Below are 20,344 nucleotides of genomic sequence, written 5' to 3'. Positions count from 1 at the left end.
CAAAGAACCCTGTGGTGCTGCGCTGAAATGTAATGGGAGCTACCAGCATGTCATGGTGTTAATTTATAGATATGAGCATATGGACAGTAACCGAGGATATGAGCAACCACGGTCCGCATGCCGACTCACAGCTCCCTCAGTCTAGGTACAGTCCCATACAGTAACAAGATAACCATGGCAGATCATAACATTTACATTTTTCTAAACTTTACTGTTTTACATGAAAAAGTGCTCAGAGAGACTGAGGTCATTCTCAGACAGTCCTGATATTGATCCTTCCTCACATTATAAAATCACTAGATTCCTATAAAGGACATGACCCCTAGGAAGACAGCACCATTCTGCCCAACCTTTGTATTCCCAATAATAGTACAGTGCTTGGTGAAAATTACGCCATCAATAAATGTTTTTTTCCTTATAAGTTAACAGAACACCCTCCCTAAACACCCAGACTGACTCTTTCCTTCAAGTCTCCTGAGACATTCAGCAGCTGGAAGGCCTATCTCATAAGAACTGCTCTACATACCAACAATCTAAGCCTAGATTATACTCTAGTGTAAAATACATAAATATGAATAAAGGAGGCCTCTCCTTTATTCATAATTGGGTTCAGGGATGGTAACGCAGAAAACAGAAACTGTATGCAACTGGAAAAGTTTTTGATGATAAGCAAAACTGTTTCCAAAAGGAATGAAAGCACCGAACCTCCAGGGCCCGGCACTGGCCTAAAACACATGAGCACTGAAATGTGTTGACTGATTGAATGAGAAGGAGCCATAGCATCCAGAAAGCCTCAGATGATACAGCAAGCTTTGCTGGCATTCAACAAAAAACTCTGAGGTATCTCAGAAAAATGTACATATTGATTACTTGGTATTCTGAAAAATAAAAACAGGCTGTGTGTGGGTATCTCTGTCTTTAGCTCTATTAGCAAATTACAACCCACATAAATGAGAAAAATACATTATTATGCTCTCGAAGAGAACAAATGTTCTAAGTGAAATCTCACCAAAAATGCTGCTACTGTGAGGTATGCAAAAAAAGGAAGTCATCAAATGTGTTAAGTAAAGAATATACCTACCTGCAGCATATCATCCACCATAGTTAGTATATACTGAACGGTCTGTTCTTTGCAGATATGAGTCATCAGATTTATAAATGTTTTAGCACACTAAAAAAAAATGAAATTAAGGTTATTGTTTTTATTTGCAAACACAACATTTCAATGGAACTTCAGTAAAACATTGTTTCTCTTTCATAAATTAGGATAAAAATACTAGTAACTAACAAATTTTACTTACAGAAAACATATACCTTTTATAAATATTGTGATGAAGTATGGGAGGACCTTACTATGGCTTGTATCAGCTTGTGAACATTTCTAGTGATAAGTTTCAGAATGTTTACTATTTTTAAATAGATATACTTGGCCACTAATAACTCTTGATTACCGATGACAGCATAAAGTTATATAGGCAATCAAAAATTACAATTGGTTTTGAGTATTTTATTTGTTGTACTTAAAGGGAACAGAAGACAAGAGCAACAAGAGTACCGGAGATTGGAATCAGAAGAACCTGACTAGTCTCCATTCTACAGCATATCAACTACATGACAACCTCTCCATAATTCAATAAAAACTGGAGCCAGCAATATATTACCTACTAACTTCCCCATGACTGTTGTAAGAATCAGACCAATTTGTATATGGGCTCCTTCAGCCAATGAGGCCCCCGATAGGCAGCAGAATTGAACCTTATTATGGGGCCAGGTTCTAAACTCAGCATATAAATCAAATAGTGTACAAATCAAAACACTCTATAAAACACTCTATTAAATCCCTTAAATCACTCCCCAAAAAAAACATAGTTTTAAGTATGCAACAGCATTCAGTAATAGGTTTGGAGTCATACACTGAAAAACTTCCCCACCCTAAGGATGTATAAATTAAAGTGTATTTCACTTGGTATTCATTCATTCAATAAATCCCCAATGTAACAAACAGCATGTGATAAAAAACATGCTATAAAAAAATGGAGACCTTATCAAAATCATACTTATCCTAGAACTTACGCCTATCTATGAATCTTGTCTTCCATGGATAGACAGCCCACTCACCATACTGAATGTAAGAAGTTAACAGTAACAAATAATTGGGTTTTTTAATCAAAACATTAAAGTGGAAACACTTTAACCTATTTAAGCAAAAAAGAAAAAAAAAAGATATAAGTTGCCCATGGTATTTCTGTCAGAACTCTTTTCAGATATACTGCCATTTTGTTTGGATAAAAAGCTTCCTGGCAACTGCCCCATAAAGGCCCATCACACCAGACACTGCTATTAAGAAAGAACTGTTTTTGCACACTTACTAAGAAACAGGTTTAAAAAAAAAAAAATGAGAAAAAAAGAAAAGAAAGGGCTGTTGTAACTCCTAACTCCTTAAGGGAAAAGTCTTATTAACACACATCCGCAGTCTCACCAGGCACATGGCAGGGACTCAGTGTGTATGTGCTGAACAAACAGTGAATGAGCTGCATGTTCCATTGCACATGCGGTTGGGGTGGGGAAGCTTTTTCAAAGGACGACACCAACAGCAGACATCACAAAGGAAAGGAAGAACTAGATTTCATCGCACAACTTAAACTTCAATATGGCAAAGACCCCATAAACCAAGTTAAAAATTCAACAAACAAGCTGAGGAAATACGGTATGCACAAAGCTGGTATAATTAAAACATAAAGGAAACTGACAAATCAATAAGATTATAAACACTTCCATAGAAAAGTAAATAAAAAACATACAGCCATGTGTCGCTTAACAATGGGGAAAGTTCTGAGAAATTCATCATTAGGCAATTTCCTTTTTGTGTGAACATCCTAGAGTGTACTTACACAAACCCAGATGGTAGTGCCTACAACATACCTAGGCTATATGGTAGAACCTATGGCTCCACACCTGTACAGTATGTAACTATACTGAATACTATAGGCAACTGTAACACAATAGTAAGGATGTGTGTGTCTAAACATAAACATAGAAAACGTGCAGTAAAAACATGGCAGTATAATCTTACAAGACCGCTGTTGCATACACAGTCCAACACTTACCAAAACATCTTTATGTAGTCAGTGCATGACAGTATAGAAGCAATCAATATGGATACAAAAGGTGCCCAAAACCATCTGAAAATGTGTAACACTATTACATTAAGATACTATCTTTCACCTATCAAAATGACCAAAAGATGAATGGTTAGGCCCAGAGGGGGTGCTGGAGCAGGGGCATGGGCCCTCTCATATACTGCTGACAGGATCTGCAAACTGGTACAATCTATCAAGAGGGTATTTTCATCATATCAAAACTCTCACATGCTCAAATAGTTTAATCAATAATTACGCTCTTTTTTTTTTTTTTTTTTTTTTTTTAGTAGAGACGAAGTTTTACCATTTGGTCAGGCTGGTCTCGAACTCCTGACCTCAAGTGATCTGCCCGCCTCAGTCTCCCAAAGTGCTGGGATTACAAGTGTGATCCACTGCACCCAGCCAGATAATTGCACTTCTCGAATTAATTATGAGGAGATTACTAACTGTTCGCCTCAAAACAGAAAAAAAAGGAAGTAGCCAAAATATGCAACAGTATAGAATTAGTTTAGATCATTATGGTTCATCCATTAAATGGAAAATTACACAATGGAACTTTCCATAAATGGGAAATAATAATAAATTAATTATTTTAAATACCACAGAAATATCTTTACAGGCATGGTAGGGAAGGGAAGAATAGTTAAATGAAAAGAACAAAGATATGTACATAACACCCCATTTTGTAAAAAGTTCACATTTGTAGAGATAAGTGTATAAGTTATTTTACGCACAGAAAAATATCTAGAGAGGTATATGCTAAGTGTTACAAGTCACCTTGAACAGAGAAATATTAGGTAGAATAACTTTTTTCTTTTGCTTAATGGTATTTTATTTTTCTACAATAAACTTACCACGAAAGAAGGTAAAACATCAACATATGTAACTAAACATTTTAAACCACTGTATATGAAAAAACTCCACAACACTTCAAAGATAAATAGTAAAAAAGGAAACTATGTTTGCTATAAATATGGCAAACAGTAATAGATTTTGTATGTAAAAAACTGTTTATCAAAAAGTAACAAAACCTTATAGATTAAAATAAAAAGAATGCCTCCGCCAAAAAAATTTTCAAAGGACATATAAATACTTAATAAATCAACAGGAAAATAATGTAATCCCATGTCATCAAAGTGATATCCCTTTTAACTTAGCAAATTCAAAGATTTTCAATTATATTAGGTATTTCAAACATTACTAGCAAGAATACCAAGTGGAAAAAATTCTCTTAAAAAAAGAAAAGTTAAGCAACTTTTAAAATTTAACATACTCTGAAACAGTAATTTCTTTTCCAGAAATTTGTCTTCTAGGTTTATATTCTAAGAAAATATTCAGAAATACAGAAAAGGATGAAGGCAAACATACTCAATATAACGTTTTTTTCCAAATTTGCAAGAAAACTGGAAGTCACTTATAATCACTAAGATTTTTCTAAACTTTTGGATGACACGGGGAAGTGTTCATTATATAATGTTTATTGATCACCTGGCTGCCTTCAGTTTGAAGCATCTCTTGCTTCTCTTCAGGGCTTCGTTTCATTTCAAACCTCTGAATAAACTCACAATCTTCAGCAGAAATCATCTGTCCCCTAGAAAGTAAGAATAAGATGTTTTGTTCAGTAAGAGCTGAATATGTAAGCAAGTGATAGAGGAATTTTCAGTCTTTCTCTTCTCTCCTTGGCAGCAAACCACAAGGGCTGACGCAAGGGCCCTGGCATCAGACAGACCTGGATTCAACGCTTAGTTTCACCACAAATAAGACAGTGTGAACTCCCTGGAACCTGAGTTAATTTATCTGCAAAATGCGAACAATAATCACATTGCCTCTAATGGGCTGTACTGAGGATAAAATTACATTCACATAAGGTGGTTAGTAGCATGTGGCAAATAGTAGGCACTCAGTAAAATGTCACCTCTCAGCATTACCCAGTGTCTCACCTTTATTCCCCCTCTCAAGCCAAACAATTCACACGGCTATCTAATTTATCAAGTCCAAAGCCATTTTATACGAATTTCTACGACCATTTTTCTCTAGTATATTCTTTCCCTCCAGACAGAAAAAAAAAAAAAAAAAAAAAAACTCATTTTCCTCCTCTCTGGAAAATAACTCTCCATCCTGACCCCACACTCTCCTGTTTTCCTCCATCTCTTCCAGGGGTCGCTTCATCACTGGCTCTTTGCCCTTCAAGGCTCCTCCCCAGCACTCAATCACTGAAATCTTGCTTTTGATTTCCAAACTCCTTCCTGTGAAAGATTCAATCGAGAGTCCCATCTTCCCTCCCTCCCAATAATCTCCACTGTCTTCTACCTCCAGAGATAGTCTTACCATTTTCAAATTCAGCATCATGTTCCTGTCATCTTCCCTGTCATCCCCGGTGAAGATGATATCCCACTGTCACTTTCCCCAGTGGTGATGATGCTGAATTTGAAAATGGTAAGACTATCTCTGGAGGTAGAAGAAACACAGCTCAACCTTCCCAACTTCTCCACTCCTCAGGGACTCAAACATACCATAGCAAACCCCCATCCTAATCTCTAAATACAGACCCTTCCTTGTCTAAATGATGTGTCAGCAGAACAGTCTTGCTAGCCCCCTGTAAGACTCTGGGCACTTCAGGATTCATTCAAGTCAACTCCTTTAAGCCACCAGTATGGTAGGAAAAGCAGAGCATTTGAGTCAATATGGGGAAGAGTTCCAGTTCCAGGTGTGAAAGCTTAGCAAGTCACTATTCATCTGACCACTGTTCACACCAGTAAAATGGCAACTATGATACTACCTGCCCTAGTCCACTAGGCGGTTATGCAGATTACACGAAAAAATATAAGAAAAAGCACTTGCTGTACATTAGAACATGGGTAAAAGCAAGTGTAAAATTAAAAATTTTTGTAATCTATTTTCCTGCTCAAACAACACCAATATAGTTTTTTTGATTTTTTGTTTGTTTGTTTGTTTTTGAGACAAAGTCTCACTCTGTTGCCAGGCTGGAGTGCAGTGATGCGATCTCAGCTCAATGCAACCTCTGCCTCCTGGGTTCAAGCCATTCTCCTGCCTCAGCCTCCCGAGTAGCTGGGACTACAGGCCTATGCCACCATGCCCAGCTGATTTTTTTATTTTTAGTAGAAACGAGGTTTCACCATATTGGCCGGGCTGCTCTCAAACTCCTGATCTCGTGATACACCTGCCTCAGCCTCCCAAAGTGCTGGGATTACAGGCATGAGCCACCGCACCCGGCCCCAATATAGTTTTTAACTCAGTAGTTTAAAAAATTGTCCTTCCTCCCCTGACCCCAAATATGTTGAGGGATTGGTGTTCTCAAAACCCACTCAGAGAAACACTGAATGTAAAGCAGGTTCCCACTATGCACAGTTAGGTTAGGTGCAGTGGCTCATGCCTGTAATCCCAGCACTTCGAGAGGCCAAGATGGGGGGACCCCTTGAGCACAGGAGTTTAAGACAAGCCTGGGCAACACAGTGAGATCCCCATCTCTACAAAAAATAAAACAACAAAATAAGTTGGGTGTGGTGGCACACTCCTGTAGTCCCAGCTACTTGGGAGACTGAGGCAGGAGGATCACTTGAACCCAGGAGGTAAAAGTTGCAGTGAGCTGAAATTGCGTCACTGCACTCCAGTTTGGATGACAGAGTGAGACCCTGTCTCAAAAAAAAAAAAAAGAAGCATAGTTATAGAAGGATGGCCCACTTTGAGAGCTGCCTTGGGTCAGGCTCCCAGAGCTGGGCCCTGAGATGAAGACTGATGTACAAGTGACTTATGAAAGAAGAGCTCCCAGGAGAGGTCAGGGATAGCATGGAGGGCACAGGACACTGAAGCAAAAAAGCCCAGCAGGATTCAAGCAAAGAACCCAGGACAGCTTTCCCTAAGCCCACAGGAGAGCCTGGGAAGGTGAGGCACTCAGAACTGTCCCCTCCCCAAGAGGAGGGACCTGAACTTGCATACGTCCTACTACTTCTACCCTTAACCCCACCTTCTTCCAAAAAAGATCTTGATTATTACATATTCAAAAATCATCAGTGTCCCTTCTGGGTTTTGTACACACTACTGCTATATGCCAAATTGTTTTGTATAGTTCAAATTTGCTTCTGGACTTTGTAATTCACTGTTCTGTCTTCTTACATCAGTTTCACACTGTTCTAAGCATTGTAACTTTGTTTTCACACACGCTCATTTTTTAACATTTTTAAACTATTCTCACCCATTTATTTTTTTCAACAATTTCTTAATTACCAACCCAAAGGAGAAGTTTGTCTTTCTAGATCTCTCTTAGGCAGGTGACACTATGACTACATCTTGACACTCTCTTCCTTAGCTTCTGGATTCTTCTCATCCCACTCAAGTCACTCATCTTCACTGCCTCCTGTGCCTCAGCTACTATGAAAGGCTCTCTTCCTTTCTCACTCCACCCCCCGCGCTGAACTCTGGCATGGTCTCCCCTAGACCCCACTCATATCCTCCCACAGAGGGCAGAGGCACTCCAGACCCTACAGGCACAGAAGTGAGGTTGTTAATCCCAAAGGCTAGAAGTTGGAAGCAAAAACAGACACTTTGCCCACTTTCCATTCTGGCTAAGCACTTCGCATACCAGTCAGGAAAAAACGCACTCTGCACCCTGGGGTAGACTAAGATAACAAGGTCATCCAGTCTAGATCTGGCCCCAAAATAAATGAAATGTTGAGCACACCCATAAACCTGAACTTCCTAGATAAAAACAATTTTACCCCTAAATTTTGCTATGCTGATATGTAAAGGGATGTCATAACCTCTGTGAAGCAAATCATGTCAAAAGGTGGTGGTTTTTCTACCATGAAAAAGGTATACCATGAAGGCTACACTTGGTAACCTTATAATTTTGCAGCTTTCTTTTCCATTTAAATAACTGTTTATTTGTCAAGCCACTCCCTAACCTTTTTCTTTCCTTGTTTAAGTTATTTTCTCTCTGGGTCTTCCTTTGACATTTCCATAATCCAGCAGGTTCGGGGAATGACCCACAGCTAATCAGGCACCAGCACCAGACCTAACAATCTTCCCCTTAAAACTACTCTCCTCTCTACTTCCCTGCCTCTGGAGTAGCTCAGCACTAGGACAACCTTCCATCTGTGGATTTCCCTGCTTCCAGTTCAACCTTCTTCAAAACCATCTTCTTAGCTACTACCAGGCGGCCTTCTCAAGTACATATGGGGTCATATTATTCCCTTGGACTGTGAGTTCTACCTAGCACTTACGCAGAGGCATTCAGTAAAAATATTTAAAATCAATTGACTAATTAAAACCTATATAATCATGCACATGTTACTTAACCTTTCTGAACAGTTATCTACTCATCTTTAAAAGAGAATAGGATAGAAGCTGGGCATGGTGGCTCATGCCTGTAATCCCAGCACTTTGGGAGACCGAGCTGGGTGGATCACCTGAGGTCAGGAGTTCGAGATCAGCCTGGCCAACATGGTGAAACTCTGTCTCTACTAAAAATACAAAAATTAGCCGGGTGAGGTGGCAGGTGCCTGTAATCCCAGCTACTCGGGAGGCTGAGGCAGGAGAATCACTTGAACCCGAGAGGCAGAGGTTGCAGTGAGAAAGGAATGCACCATTGCACTCCAGCCTGGGCGATAAGAGTGAAACTCCATCTCACAAAAAAAAAAAAAGAGAGAATAGGATAGAAAAACCTATGTCACTGTATTTCTATGAAAATAATGTTAAATAGGATGTTAGTTACCAAGCATGTTACTTCCTTTTCCAAATACTCATCTCCACCAATTCCTGATAAGCACAATAGTCCATTCATAATTTAGTCAACTAATATTAACTGGCAGCCTACTACATGCCAGGCACCTGTAAGAACAGTTGACACAGCAATAAATAGGGATCCCTCTTTTGAGCCTGCACTCCAGTGAGGAAAACAGAAAATACGCAAATACAAAAACAAATAATCTTGAAAACACACACACATGTTATAATGCTGAGGCTGTAAATGCTATGAAAAAAAAACCAATCTGGGTAGGGTGCTTGTGAGATCGCCTATACAGCCACACAAATGAAGTGAATGAAGTGGCCAAAGAATCTAAGGGTGGAACTTCCGGAGAGACAGACACACAGGTCCAAGGAGCTGAGGTTTGCTATGTGAGAAAGATCAAGAAGGCAGGAGCTAGAGAGCTGTGAGAGAGGGGGCATGATCAGACTCGTATTTTTTTGAAATCACTCTTGCAGTTCTGTGAAGAATTGCTCCTACTGAGGCAGCAAGGATAGCAGAGACAGACAGCAGGCAACAGGCGATAACAACAGAGCACATGCAAGGGGAACACAACACGCACGAGGCAGGAGCCGCAGACACAGGGTCGCACTCAGATTCGAGGCATCTTTTGGACGTACAGCTGGAAGAATGTGTTGATGGGCTGGACGTGGACTGTGAGCAAAAGGGAAGCAGCAAAGATGGCCCCAAGGTTTTTGGCCTCCGAAGCTGGTAAATGAAGAAGCCTAGAGAGAGCCACACTGAACTACCTGAAGCTCCCAAGCACTGCATGTCCTCCCAGGCCTCAGCTCCCTGCCTGGACCTCCCTTCCTGGATAACTCCAGGTGTTCCTCGGCCTGGACAACTCCTGTTACTTTTTTTTTTTTTTTTTGAGTCAGAGTCTTGCTCTATTGCCCAGGCTGGAGTGCAGTGGTGCAACCTAGGCTCACTGCAACCTCCGCCTCCTGGGTTCAAGTGATTCTCCTGCCTCAGCCTCCCAAGTAGCTGGGATTACAGGCACCTGCCACCACACATGGCTAATTTTTTAGTAGAGACGAGGAGGCTTCACCATGTTGGCCAGGCTGGTCTCAAACTCCTGACCTCAGGTGATCCACCCACCTCGGCCTCTTTAAGCAAAGGGCTGGGATTACAGGCGTGAGCCACCGCGCCTGGCCTCCTGTGAGTGTCTTTATGCGTTCTGGGAAAACTCACCCAATACTCCCAGCATTTATTTGCTCCCACTTTTTGTTGTGTATTTCCTCTTGTTGTAAATATATATACACTTTATATATTTATATATTTCTCTATCTTAACACTTAGCACAATTTGTTATTTAATTTGGTAAAAGTCTGTTTCCTCATGAGATTTAAACTCATGAGCAAGGATGGCATTTTATAATTCTCGTATCCTCAAGGTATAGTTTTACCAGATTCCAGTTTGACTAGAACACAGCCATATCCATTCATTTATGTACATCTATTTATTAAGAAAAAGCTTAATCAAATATAAACACATGTTTCAAATACTGTATTTTCATAATAACGTATTAATTTGTGAAGAACAAAAGCATATTGGGCTCTCAACACTGGGCGACGCTCCCACAGGTCTTATTATCTCAGTATAGAATGTGATAGAAGATTCACTGATTCTTCCTGTGTTGGTTCCAGCCCCCAACAACCTGTAAGCTCTTTTATGAGAGACACATTTCACACCCACTAGCGCCCACACATCAACAGGCTCAACAGGCCCACAGTTAACATTTGGTGAACACTTGCCCACAGACCTACAGAGTGGAGGGGTTTTACAAAAGAAATTTGTGAGGTGGACAACAGAACAAAAGACAGATATACAGGAAAACGAGAAAATACAACATGTCATAGACCATGGGTAACGAAGAATAGAAATAAAGCAATTTTAAATGCTCCATGTAACTAAAAACATTCCAAACGCCAATGTTAGACAGAGCTCTGGCCAGTCCACCAGTGCTTTATGATCAACAATATTATTCTATGCAGGCTATAAACAGATCCAGGCTTTATAAACATAAAACTTCCTGTCCTCTAGTCTAAATGCACTCTGGATTAAAGAAATTAGGAAACAGCTCAGAATCCTAATTTCACAAGGAATTTAAACAATTATACAAAAGCTGATGAACAGAGAAAACATCAGCAAGTCTCCCCTCCTCCTGTCCTTCAGTCAGTGGCCCCACAATAACCCAGTTCCTTAAAGTAGGAATCCAGAAGTCATCCAAGACTTCTCTTTCACCCCCACACATCAAATCAATCACTAAGACTCTCTCAAATCTATCCAATTCTATCTATTCCAATACCTTAGTTACTGCTACAGCTTCTCTCTACCTCTAGACTTATCACCTACAGACTCACCCTTTATGCTGCTGGTAGAACAATTCAATCAAGAGGCAGATACGGTCTTCTAACTCCCAGCTACAACATTCATTGGTTTCCAACACCTACAGCTCCTTGGAAAATGGTGAATGGTCTCAAAAAGAGGCTCTGGGACACACACTCCCAACTCCATTCTATCATTTTCATCTGTTTTACATGCTAACTTCACATCAATCATGGGCTTCACAGCTTAAAAATCAGCTTGAAAAGCACTGACTGGTAGGATCAAGTCCAAACTCCTTCCAGCCACACACCCACACACAGCATCTTCACGATCGGCCCCTGGCTGCCTCTCTAGCCTCAGCTCTCTGCATTGCCTGCCTCCAAAACATGTACGACTCCCACCCAGTGTGCTGTTTTTGCTTCCCTGCCTTTGCTCACACTATCTGTTCTATTCCCAAGGCTGCTCCTACTTGCCACATGGCTAAATACCCGTCATCCTCAAAAACTCAGTTCAGGGACCAGCCCCCTCAGGAAAATTTCCAGGGGGTAGAATTAGTTGTCTTTTTTATGTGCACCTGCCAGACCCTGTGCATCTTTCTATTGCCACAGTTAACATACTAAATTAGAGCCGGGTGCGGTGGCTCATGCCTGTAATCTCAGCACTTTGGGAGACCAAGAGGGGCAGATCACGAGGTCAGGAGTTTGAGACCAGCCTGGCCAACATGGTGAAACCCCATCTCTATAAAAATACAAAAAAATTAGGTGGGCAAGGTGTCAGGTGCCTGTAATCCCAGCTACTTGGAAGGCTGAGGAAGGAGAATTGCTTGAACCCAGGAGGCAGAGGATGCAGTGAGCCAAGACCGCCCCACTGTACTACAGCCTGGGCAACAGAGTGAGACTCCGTCTCAAAAAGAAAAAAAAAAAATAGTGAATTAAAATTATCTATTAATACATCTGACTTCCCTACTAGAGTTTTAGTTCATTCAGGGATAGTACTCTATATGGAATTTTTGTAGCCTCAAAGCCTGGAAAAATGCCTCAAACTTGGCAGGTAATCAATAAATGTTTGATGAGTGATTAAATTAACAGAAATTAAAGGATCATTTTTGTACATTATAGATCCCTCCTACAACAACACAAACTATTAATACTAATATAAAATTAACACTAATATAAAACTACAGATTCCTCAATTTGTTTTTCAAAATGCATATGTAAATCTGAACTGAATTCCTTGGTAACACAGTTATAAATATATTAAAATAAATATGAAGTCAATAAAATATGGTCAAGAATACATGAATGCTCACTTTACAGATAAATACAAAATACTGAAACATCAGCACATTAAATATTAATATGCACAAGAAAGAAGGGGGAACTAAAATTTATTGTATTCAACATACTAATGCTTGTATTCTACTATGCTAATACTTTAAATACATTATTTCAGCAACAAGCCTGCGGGGTATGTCTCCCCATTTCACATTTTACTTTATTGAGCCTCGGAGAAGTTAAGTGATTTGCTTAAGGTCACCAAACTAATAGCAAGAACCAAAACTCAAATCCAAGTCTCTCAACTCAAACATCTATGCTTCTTATTGGTCGTATGCACCACTCTAAAAAGGCCACCTGCCCCCATGCTGATTGCCAGGGCATATCAGATCAGTCTAGTAGGTTTTGCCCCTCATCCCCTTCCTCCCTCCATTAGCCCAAGGACATTCCTCCTGTTTCCCACTTATTCAAAAAGTACTTCCCCAGGCAGCCAGGGAAGGTCAAAAGTACCATGAGCCGCTCTGCTTCCCCACTAGGACGCCAAGCTGTTTCCACCCCACTACACTTAACTCCCTAAGACAGCTAATTATTCTGAGGAGGAAGTGTTTCTTCCACATTTATCAGTATTTTCCCCATATTTCTCTCATAGAAGCATGACCATGAAAAAGTCTGATGCAAAAGCATATGACTGTCCATGATTCACAGCAAACTGGTACTTACTGAAGATAGGATTGCCAGTTCACTTTGTTTGCACGAACTTCTGCAGCCTTGGCAGCAATAATATTGGTTGGGACAGCAGCATCCACAGCACCTCGGATATCCATTTTGGTCATCTAAACTTCGTAATCTTGAATGTCTTTCAACAAATCTTCAATTTTGATGCAAGGTAAAAACAGAATACTAGGTGTTTCTTTTTTTTACAACTATTAATATTATGATTATGAATATCATGATCACTTTAATCTCTCCAGGCATTCAACTCAAATATTAAATGTCCTAAGTCTGAAAGTATCATTATATTTCAAATATTGTCCACTGCTCCATAAAAGAGTTCTTTACACTTTTGCTTTTCTAGAAAAATTTTTTTCATTATTGGCACTAACACTGCGGTAAGATTTTTAAAGCAATCACCTAATATACTGAAATCAGAAATCATTATTAAATAGAATAGGTATAAATATGGAAAAAATTGTAAATTTATACAATTGTGGTTAACTTTTCTCATAAAGAAACAATAAGAATATGAATGGTACGGATAAGGCTAGTTACCTTATAAACATTTACTAAGCATCATTTTGAAGTGGCACATTAAAAATTCTAAGTCCTTTCGAAAATTACTCAAATTAAAATACACAAAGTGGGAACGTAATTTCTTAGAAGACAGTGCTTTCCTTTTCAAACAAAATTCATAGTATTAGCAAAATCAAAATTCGGACAGAAATTTTTAGAACAAATACCTATTACAATTTAGGTAAGCCAACAATGGAGGTCTGGCCGGACGACAAGAACCTACAATAACGGAATTCTATCTAATTCTCACTCCTAAATTTCCAGATACAAACGACTGATTTTAACACAACGCAAAATACAGGTGCCACTTGCAAAATATAAATTCATGGCCATGGCCAAAAAGAAGTTAAAATCCTACCCAAAATTACATTCCGGGTTTCCAATGATCTTAATCAATTTGGAACTTAATCTCTGTATCTGAAGATTTGCTGTATAAACAACCCTGGGCAGTGCGGAACGACAGGGCCCAGGAAAAAACAGGCTTCAACCGGGCCAGGCTGGAACTCTGCAGCCAAGGAGGCTCAGCCCCAGCAGCCCGTCCTGGGGTAGCTCAAGGTGTCTCTGGACAATTACCTATGTCCCTGAACTACTCGCACCCCCAGCGATCCAGGGCCGTGGCCCAGTCCTGTAGAAGGTATACTTTTTACCCCGCCCCCTCCACTCTCCTGCCCGCCCCTCACGTTTCTTCCCCCTGCGAGAAAGGCTCCAGAATTTCGTTTAATAAACCTGGTTGAGGCCTGGAAGAAAAGCAATCTGGCAACCAGGGGCCGAAGGAGGACAGGAGAGGACCAAGCGGCGAGACATCAGCACGCACCAGGTAAGCTGGAGAAACTGCAAGAGTCGCCTGACCTGGTCTGGGGCCTGAGACCAAACAACCCGAGGGCGGCCTTACCTCGCGAATCCTCGAGACCCCACAATACACCCAAAGTGGCAGGGAGGGTGGTCCGGGGCGCCGGGGCCACAGCCGGGCTGGGGCGCCAAGTCAGAGCCAAGTCGGCGTCTCCTGTCAGGTCCGGAGGTCTGAGCAGTGGCGGGAGACTCCGGGAGCCGAAAGTGAAGCGGGTCCCGCACCAAGCAGATGTTGAGGGCCGCACAGGTAGAAGGAAGCCAGGGCGGCCGCAGTAGAATGACAGAGGCGCCGATCACGTGATCGGAGGCACGTGACTGCTGCGGAAAGCGGAAGCCGGGAGAGTCCAAAGCAGCCAGGGGAGGGGCGGGCGCTGCGGCGGGGATTGTTCTGTGCGGGCAGCTGGAGCCCCGCGTCCGTAACTTAGGCCCGGGAGCGACGCAAGGCTCGGGCCCCAGCCAGCCAGGGCAAGTGGGAGGCGGCGAGCGTGGCGGGCACGCTAAGACCCGCCGCCCCCAGACCTAGCGCATCGCCTAGGGGAGGCCGGGGACCTCCGCCCGGAAGCAGCTAGCAGAGGCCAAAACTCTTATTTTAACCGTTGTTCTTTTGAAAAGTTTGATTTCGCGCTTTCAAATTAATTTCCTTAACAGCTCCATGAAGCAGGCGTTCTTATTCTGATTTTAAATAGAAAACTGGGGCTGAGAAGTGGGTCAGAAAATCTCTCGACCTAGGGTTGCACATTTAGCAAAAATAAATTCCATTGCAGTATTTACTTTTATACTAAAAAGTTATTCGCTGTTTATCTAAAATTCACATTTACAGGACGTCTGGTTTATCCAACAGTCCCATCTGGAGCCCAAATTTTCCCCTAGTCCAGGCCTCAGCAGCTGTTTTTGCCTTAAAGTAAGACTGGACTGCCCTGGAGGTGAGGTGTATATGATAGCATGTTTTCCTTAAAAAGCAATGAAAGACGCCGGGCGTGGTGGCTCACGCCTGTAATCCTAGCACTTTGGGAGGCTGAGGCAGGTGGACCACCTGAGGTCTGGAGTTCGAGACCAGCTGACCAACATGGTGAAACCCCATCTCTACTAAAAATACAAAAAATTAGCCGGGTGTGGTGGCGCATGCCTGTAATCCCAGCTACTTGGGAGGCTGAGGTAGGAGAATCACTTGAACCCAGGAGGCAGAGGTTGCAGTGAGCCGAGATGGCGCCATTGCACTCCAGCCTGGGCAGAAAAAGCAAAACTCCGTCTCGAAAAAAAAAATTCATTGAAAGGGATTTATAACCAACACATTTTTACTGGTAAGATTAAAGTCAGAATAATCAAAATCATGCATTGATTATGAATAAAGATATATAATAACAGTGTCAAAGATTGTACTAGGTCACTCATTTCTGTTTTAGCCAGAAGTGAAAGTCTGTTGTTTTGAAAGCAAATCTAAGGGGGAAAACTTTCATAAAAGAGAAAAAGAAACCGATCGTATACTAATAAACTCGCAAAAGCTGAAACAGAGCATGTTTTCTGTGTAACTGAGCAAAGCTGGCAATGAGGCCTGATCTTCGCATTTCCTTTCTGTATCACCTCAGCCACAGACTGGCGTGATGCAGCGAGTCTCATCAGATTTCAGGAGGCTCTCCTCTTTTCCGGGAGGCACAAAGATATGGAAAAAAATCAGGAACAGTGCAGTGAGCAGAAGGGACTGCTTCACAGGTCATCTGGGCTGGCGTTCTCCGAGCATCACAACATTACCAGACAATTTGCCTGGAAAAGGGAGAAGAGAAGAGGCAGGTACTCCCGGCATTATCTCTCTTAACATTATTTCTGTAACACTTCTATTGGAGATTTTTCTTGGTCCATTCAGGCTCCTGTAACAAAGTGCTGTAGACTGGGTGGGTTATAAACAACAGAAATTCATTTTCTCACAGTTCTGGAGGTTGAAAGTCCAGAATTGGGGTGCTAGCATGGTGAGGTTCTGGTAAGGATTGTCCCAGGTTGCAGACTGCTGACTTCTCATTGTAGCTTCACATGGTGGAGAGAAGGTGAGAGAGCTCTCTGGGGTCTCTTTCATAAGAACATTAATTTCATTCATGAGAGCTCCACCCTCATGACCTGATCATTTCCCAAAGTTCCCGCCTCCTAATATCATCACCTTGGGAGTTAGGATTTCAACACAGGAATTTTGGGGAGACACAAACATTCAGACCATAGCAGTGATCTCAGTTACCTAATTATATATCATACCTGGGGTCCCCATACCCTGGGTCACAGACTGGTGTGGTCCATGGCCTGTTAGGAACCCGGCTGCACAGCAGGAGGTGAGCGGCGGGCAAGCCGCTTTACCACCTAAACTCTGCCTCCTGTCAGATCAGCAGCCGTATTAGATTTTCACACAAGCATGAAGCCTATCGTGAACTGCACATTGCAAGGGATCTCGGTTGCACACTCCGTATGAGAATCTAATGCCTGATGAGCTGAGGTGTAACAGTGTCATCCTGAAACCAGCCGCATCACCTCCCACCCTGTCTGTGGAAAAATTGTCTTCCTCGAAACTGGCCCCTGGTACCAAAAGGGTTGGGGACTGCTGTATTATGACATAAGAAAGATAACCTTTGAGCTACTTTGTAATTTCTTTGAAATTGAGCTTCAGATTTGTTATTTAGAAATGACATAAGGGGAAGTTAGATAAATCTATATGGACAGGAGAAAAATAATATTAATAAGGTATTTATTAAGTTAATGTTCAGTTCTTCACTAGAATAGGGTTACATGTTTGGAGATGTAAACTAGGAAGCTACCACTTAGGAATCATCAGAGGGTAGAAAATATATGATGTTTCAAAGGAATTTCTTCTGTCTGAAATATATGGAATGCTATAAACACCATCATTTCCAATCTTTTCTTTCCAAGTATGTATTGAACTTATATTTGCCCACAGAAATAGAAGAGTTCTAGTCAAAGAAAATCCTATTCTAAAATATTTGTCATGAAAAGTTACCACCCCCAAGTGAAGATTATGCTACCAGCCTACCTTCAGTTACACAAGGACTTTGAGAAGTTTTTATAGCTGACCGAATAAATTATTAGTTTAACGGAAGAATGGTTTTTCCATTTTTTCACACAGTCCTCTTGGGAACAATAGGCATTTGCAAGAAGCTGGCCTAGTTTGGCCTAATGGTAACACTGAGTAGTGACGTCATGACCCCTTCAGAAAGTGCTCTAACCAACTGCCCTAACAAGCTTCTGATTGCTTTGGTATTGCCGAAGCACATCTATCATCAATCATGCAGATTTTCACTTACACTCCATACCAGTGTCCTGAATACTCATGGCAACCAAGCTTCAGATTTTCCAGGTAAGTTAATTTCATTGTATTGCACCGTTGGCCCCATAAGGACAACCTCCACAATTAGACATTTTAAAAATATAGTCCACGTGGTAGACAGCTTCTGAAATGGCTCTTAATGATCACCACCTCCCAATGACTCATATCCTTGTGAAATGCTCTCTTCTTGAGTGTGGGCTAGATCTACTGATGTTCCTATACGGACCAGAAAATGGCAAAAGTAAAGGGATGTCACTTTTGAGATCAGGTTACAATGCAAGCTGCCTTGCTTGCATTATCCCAGGTTCTTCTCACTTGCTCACTCTGATGAAGCAAGGTGCTGTGTTGTTAACCATAAAGAGGCTGATGTGGCCAAACTAAGAATAGCCCCAAGTGAACAACTAGTAAAAAATTGAAGCCCTTAGTCCAACAGGCTTCAAAGAACCAAACATGGACAACTGCGTGGGTGAGCCTGAAAATGAGTCCAGTTGAGCTTTGAAATGTTAGCAGCCAACACCTTCACTGCAGCCTGGCGAGAGACCTGGCACCAGAAAACACAGCTATACTGAAGCTTGGTTCCTGAAACTGCAATGATGTATGAGATTTATTGCCCCACTCTAAAACATTTGGTCACTTTAGGAAGTTGCCTTTCTTTTTAGAAAATTTAACAGCTTTATTAAGATATAATTCACATACCATATAACTCACCCATTTAAAAGGTACAATTCAATGGTTTTTAATATATTCACAGCACTATACAAATATCACCACAATCAATTTTAGCCCATTTTCGTCACTTTAAAAGGAAACTTCTTACCCATTAGTAGTCACTTTCTTCCTCTCCAAAAGCAAATACTAATTTTTTTAGATCTCAAGATTTGCCTATTCAGGAGATTTCTTTAATGAATGTAATCACACAATATGTTGTCTTTTGTGGATGACTTCTTTCACTTAGCATAAAGTTTTCAAGGTCTATCTATGTTGCAACATGTATCTATACTTCATTCCTTTTTATGGCTGAATAATATTCCATTTTGTGATGTACCATATTTTGTTTATCTGCTTACCAGTTAATGGGCATGCCGATTGTTTCAATTTTTTAGACATTTGCATGCAAGTCTTCGTGTGATCATAGGTTTCATTTCTGTTATTTGAGTAGATACCTAGGAGTAGAATTGCTGGCTTACATGGTAACTCTATGTTTAACATTTTGAGGAACTGCTGAATTGTTTTCCAAAGTGGTTGCAAGGCCTTGCATTCACCCCAGTAATGAATGAAAGATCTACATTTCTCCACATCCTCACCAACACTGTCATCGTCTGTCTTTTTAGTTAAAGGAAATCCATTTGGGTATGAATAGGTATCTCACCGTGGTTTTGACTTCCTTTTCCCAATGTCTAATAATGTTGAACATCTTTTCATGTGCTTATTCAGCAATTTGTACATCTTCTTGGGAGAAATGTTTATTTAAACACTTCACCCATTTTTAATTGGTTTTTTTGTTTGTTTTTGAATTGTAAGAGCTCTGTATATATTCTGGATTACAAGTCCCTTATTATTTACATGATCTGCAGTATTCTCACCTATTTTGTGGGTTGCCTTTTCACTTTCTTCATGATGTACTTTAAAGCACAAAAGTTTTTAATTTTGATTAAGTCCAATTAACCTATGTTCTTGTGCTTTTGATATTGTATCTAAGAAGGCTTTGCCTAATCCAAGGTCACAAAGATTTAACTTTGTTTTCTTCTCAGAGTTTCATAGTTTTGGCTATTACATTTGATCTATGATTCATGCTGAATTAGTTTTTGTAAAGAGTGAGAAATAGAGGTCCTATGTAATTTTTCTGCGTGTGGATAACCACTTGTCCCCACACCATTTGCTGAAAAAACAGTTCTTTCCCCCATTGAATTGTTTTGGCACCTTGTCAAAAATCAATTGACCATAAATTTATGGGTTTATTTCTGGACTCTCAATTCTGTCCCATTGATCTACACATCTAGATACCTATCCTTATACTAATACCACACAGTCTTAATTACTGTCACTTTTTACAATTTTTTTATTTTAATTTTTAGGTTCTCAGGTACATGTGCAGGATATGCAGGTTTGTTATATAGGTAAACGTGTGGTTTGCGGCACCTATCAACCCATCACCTAGGTATTAAGCCTAGCATACATTAGCTATTTTTCCTAATGCTCTCCCTCCCCCAACCCCACCACTGACAGGCCCCAGTGTGTGTTGTTCCCCTTCCTGTGTCCACATGTTCTCATTGTTCAGCTCCCACCTATAAGTGAGAACGTGGTGTTTGGTTTTCTGTTCTTGCGTTAGTTTGCTGAGGATAATGGCTTCCAACTCCATCCATATCCCTGCAAAGGA

General features: G+C 40.9%; 1 protein-coding gene across 2 annotated transcripts in view; it reads right to left on the bottom strand.

Moving 5' to 3' along the window:
* ATP6V1H (ATPase H+ transporting V1 subunit H) overlaps positions 1 to 14,968 on the bottom strand; it is a 136,440-nt gene extending 121,472 nt beyond the window's left edge. The window contains exons 1-4 of one of the 2 annotated variants that reach the window (XM_055286414.2): positions 14,689 to 14,968; positions 13,227 to 13,374; positions 4,629 to 4,731; positions 1,082 to 1,171 (exon numbers count right to left, since the gene is read on the bottom strand). In XM_055286414.2, the coding sequence (XP_055142389.1) occupies positions 1,082 to 1,171; positions 4,629 to 4,731; positions 13,227 to 13,339 (306 nt within the window). In that variant the 5' untranslated portion in view covers positions 13,340 to 13,374; positions 14,689 to 14,968. The remainder of the gene's footprint in view (positions 1 to 1,081; positions 1,172 to 4,628; positions 4,732 to 13,226; positions 13,375 to 14,688) is intronic. The other variant, XM_055286416.2, reaches the window with a different exon arrangement.
* Between the last annotated feature and the right edge of the window lie 5,376 nt (positions 14,969 to 20,344).

This window comes from Symphalangus syndactylus, chromosome 7 (genome assembly GCF_028878055.3).
Source record: "Symphalangus syndactylus isolate Jambi chromosome 7, NHGRI_mSymSyn1-v2.1_pri, whole genome shotgun sequence".
NCBI classification, from domain to species: Eukaryota; Metazoa; Chordata; class Mammalia; order Primates; family Hylobatidae; genus Symphalangus; species Symphalangus syndactylus.
Note: the sequence above shows the minus strand (reverse complement) of the source record. Positions and strands in the feature narration are given on the sequence as shown.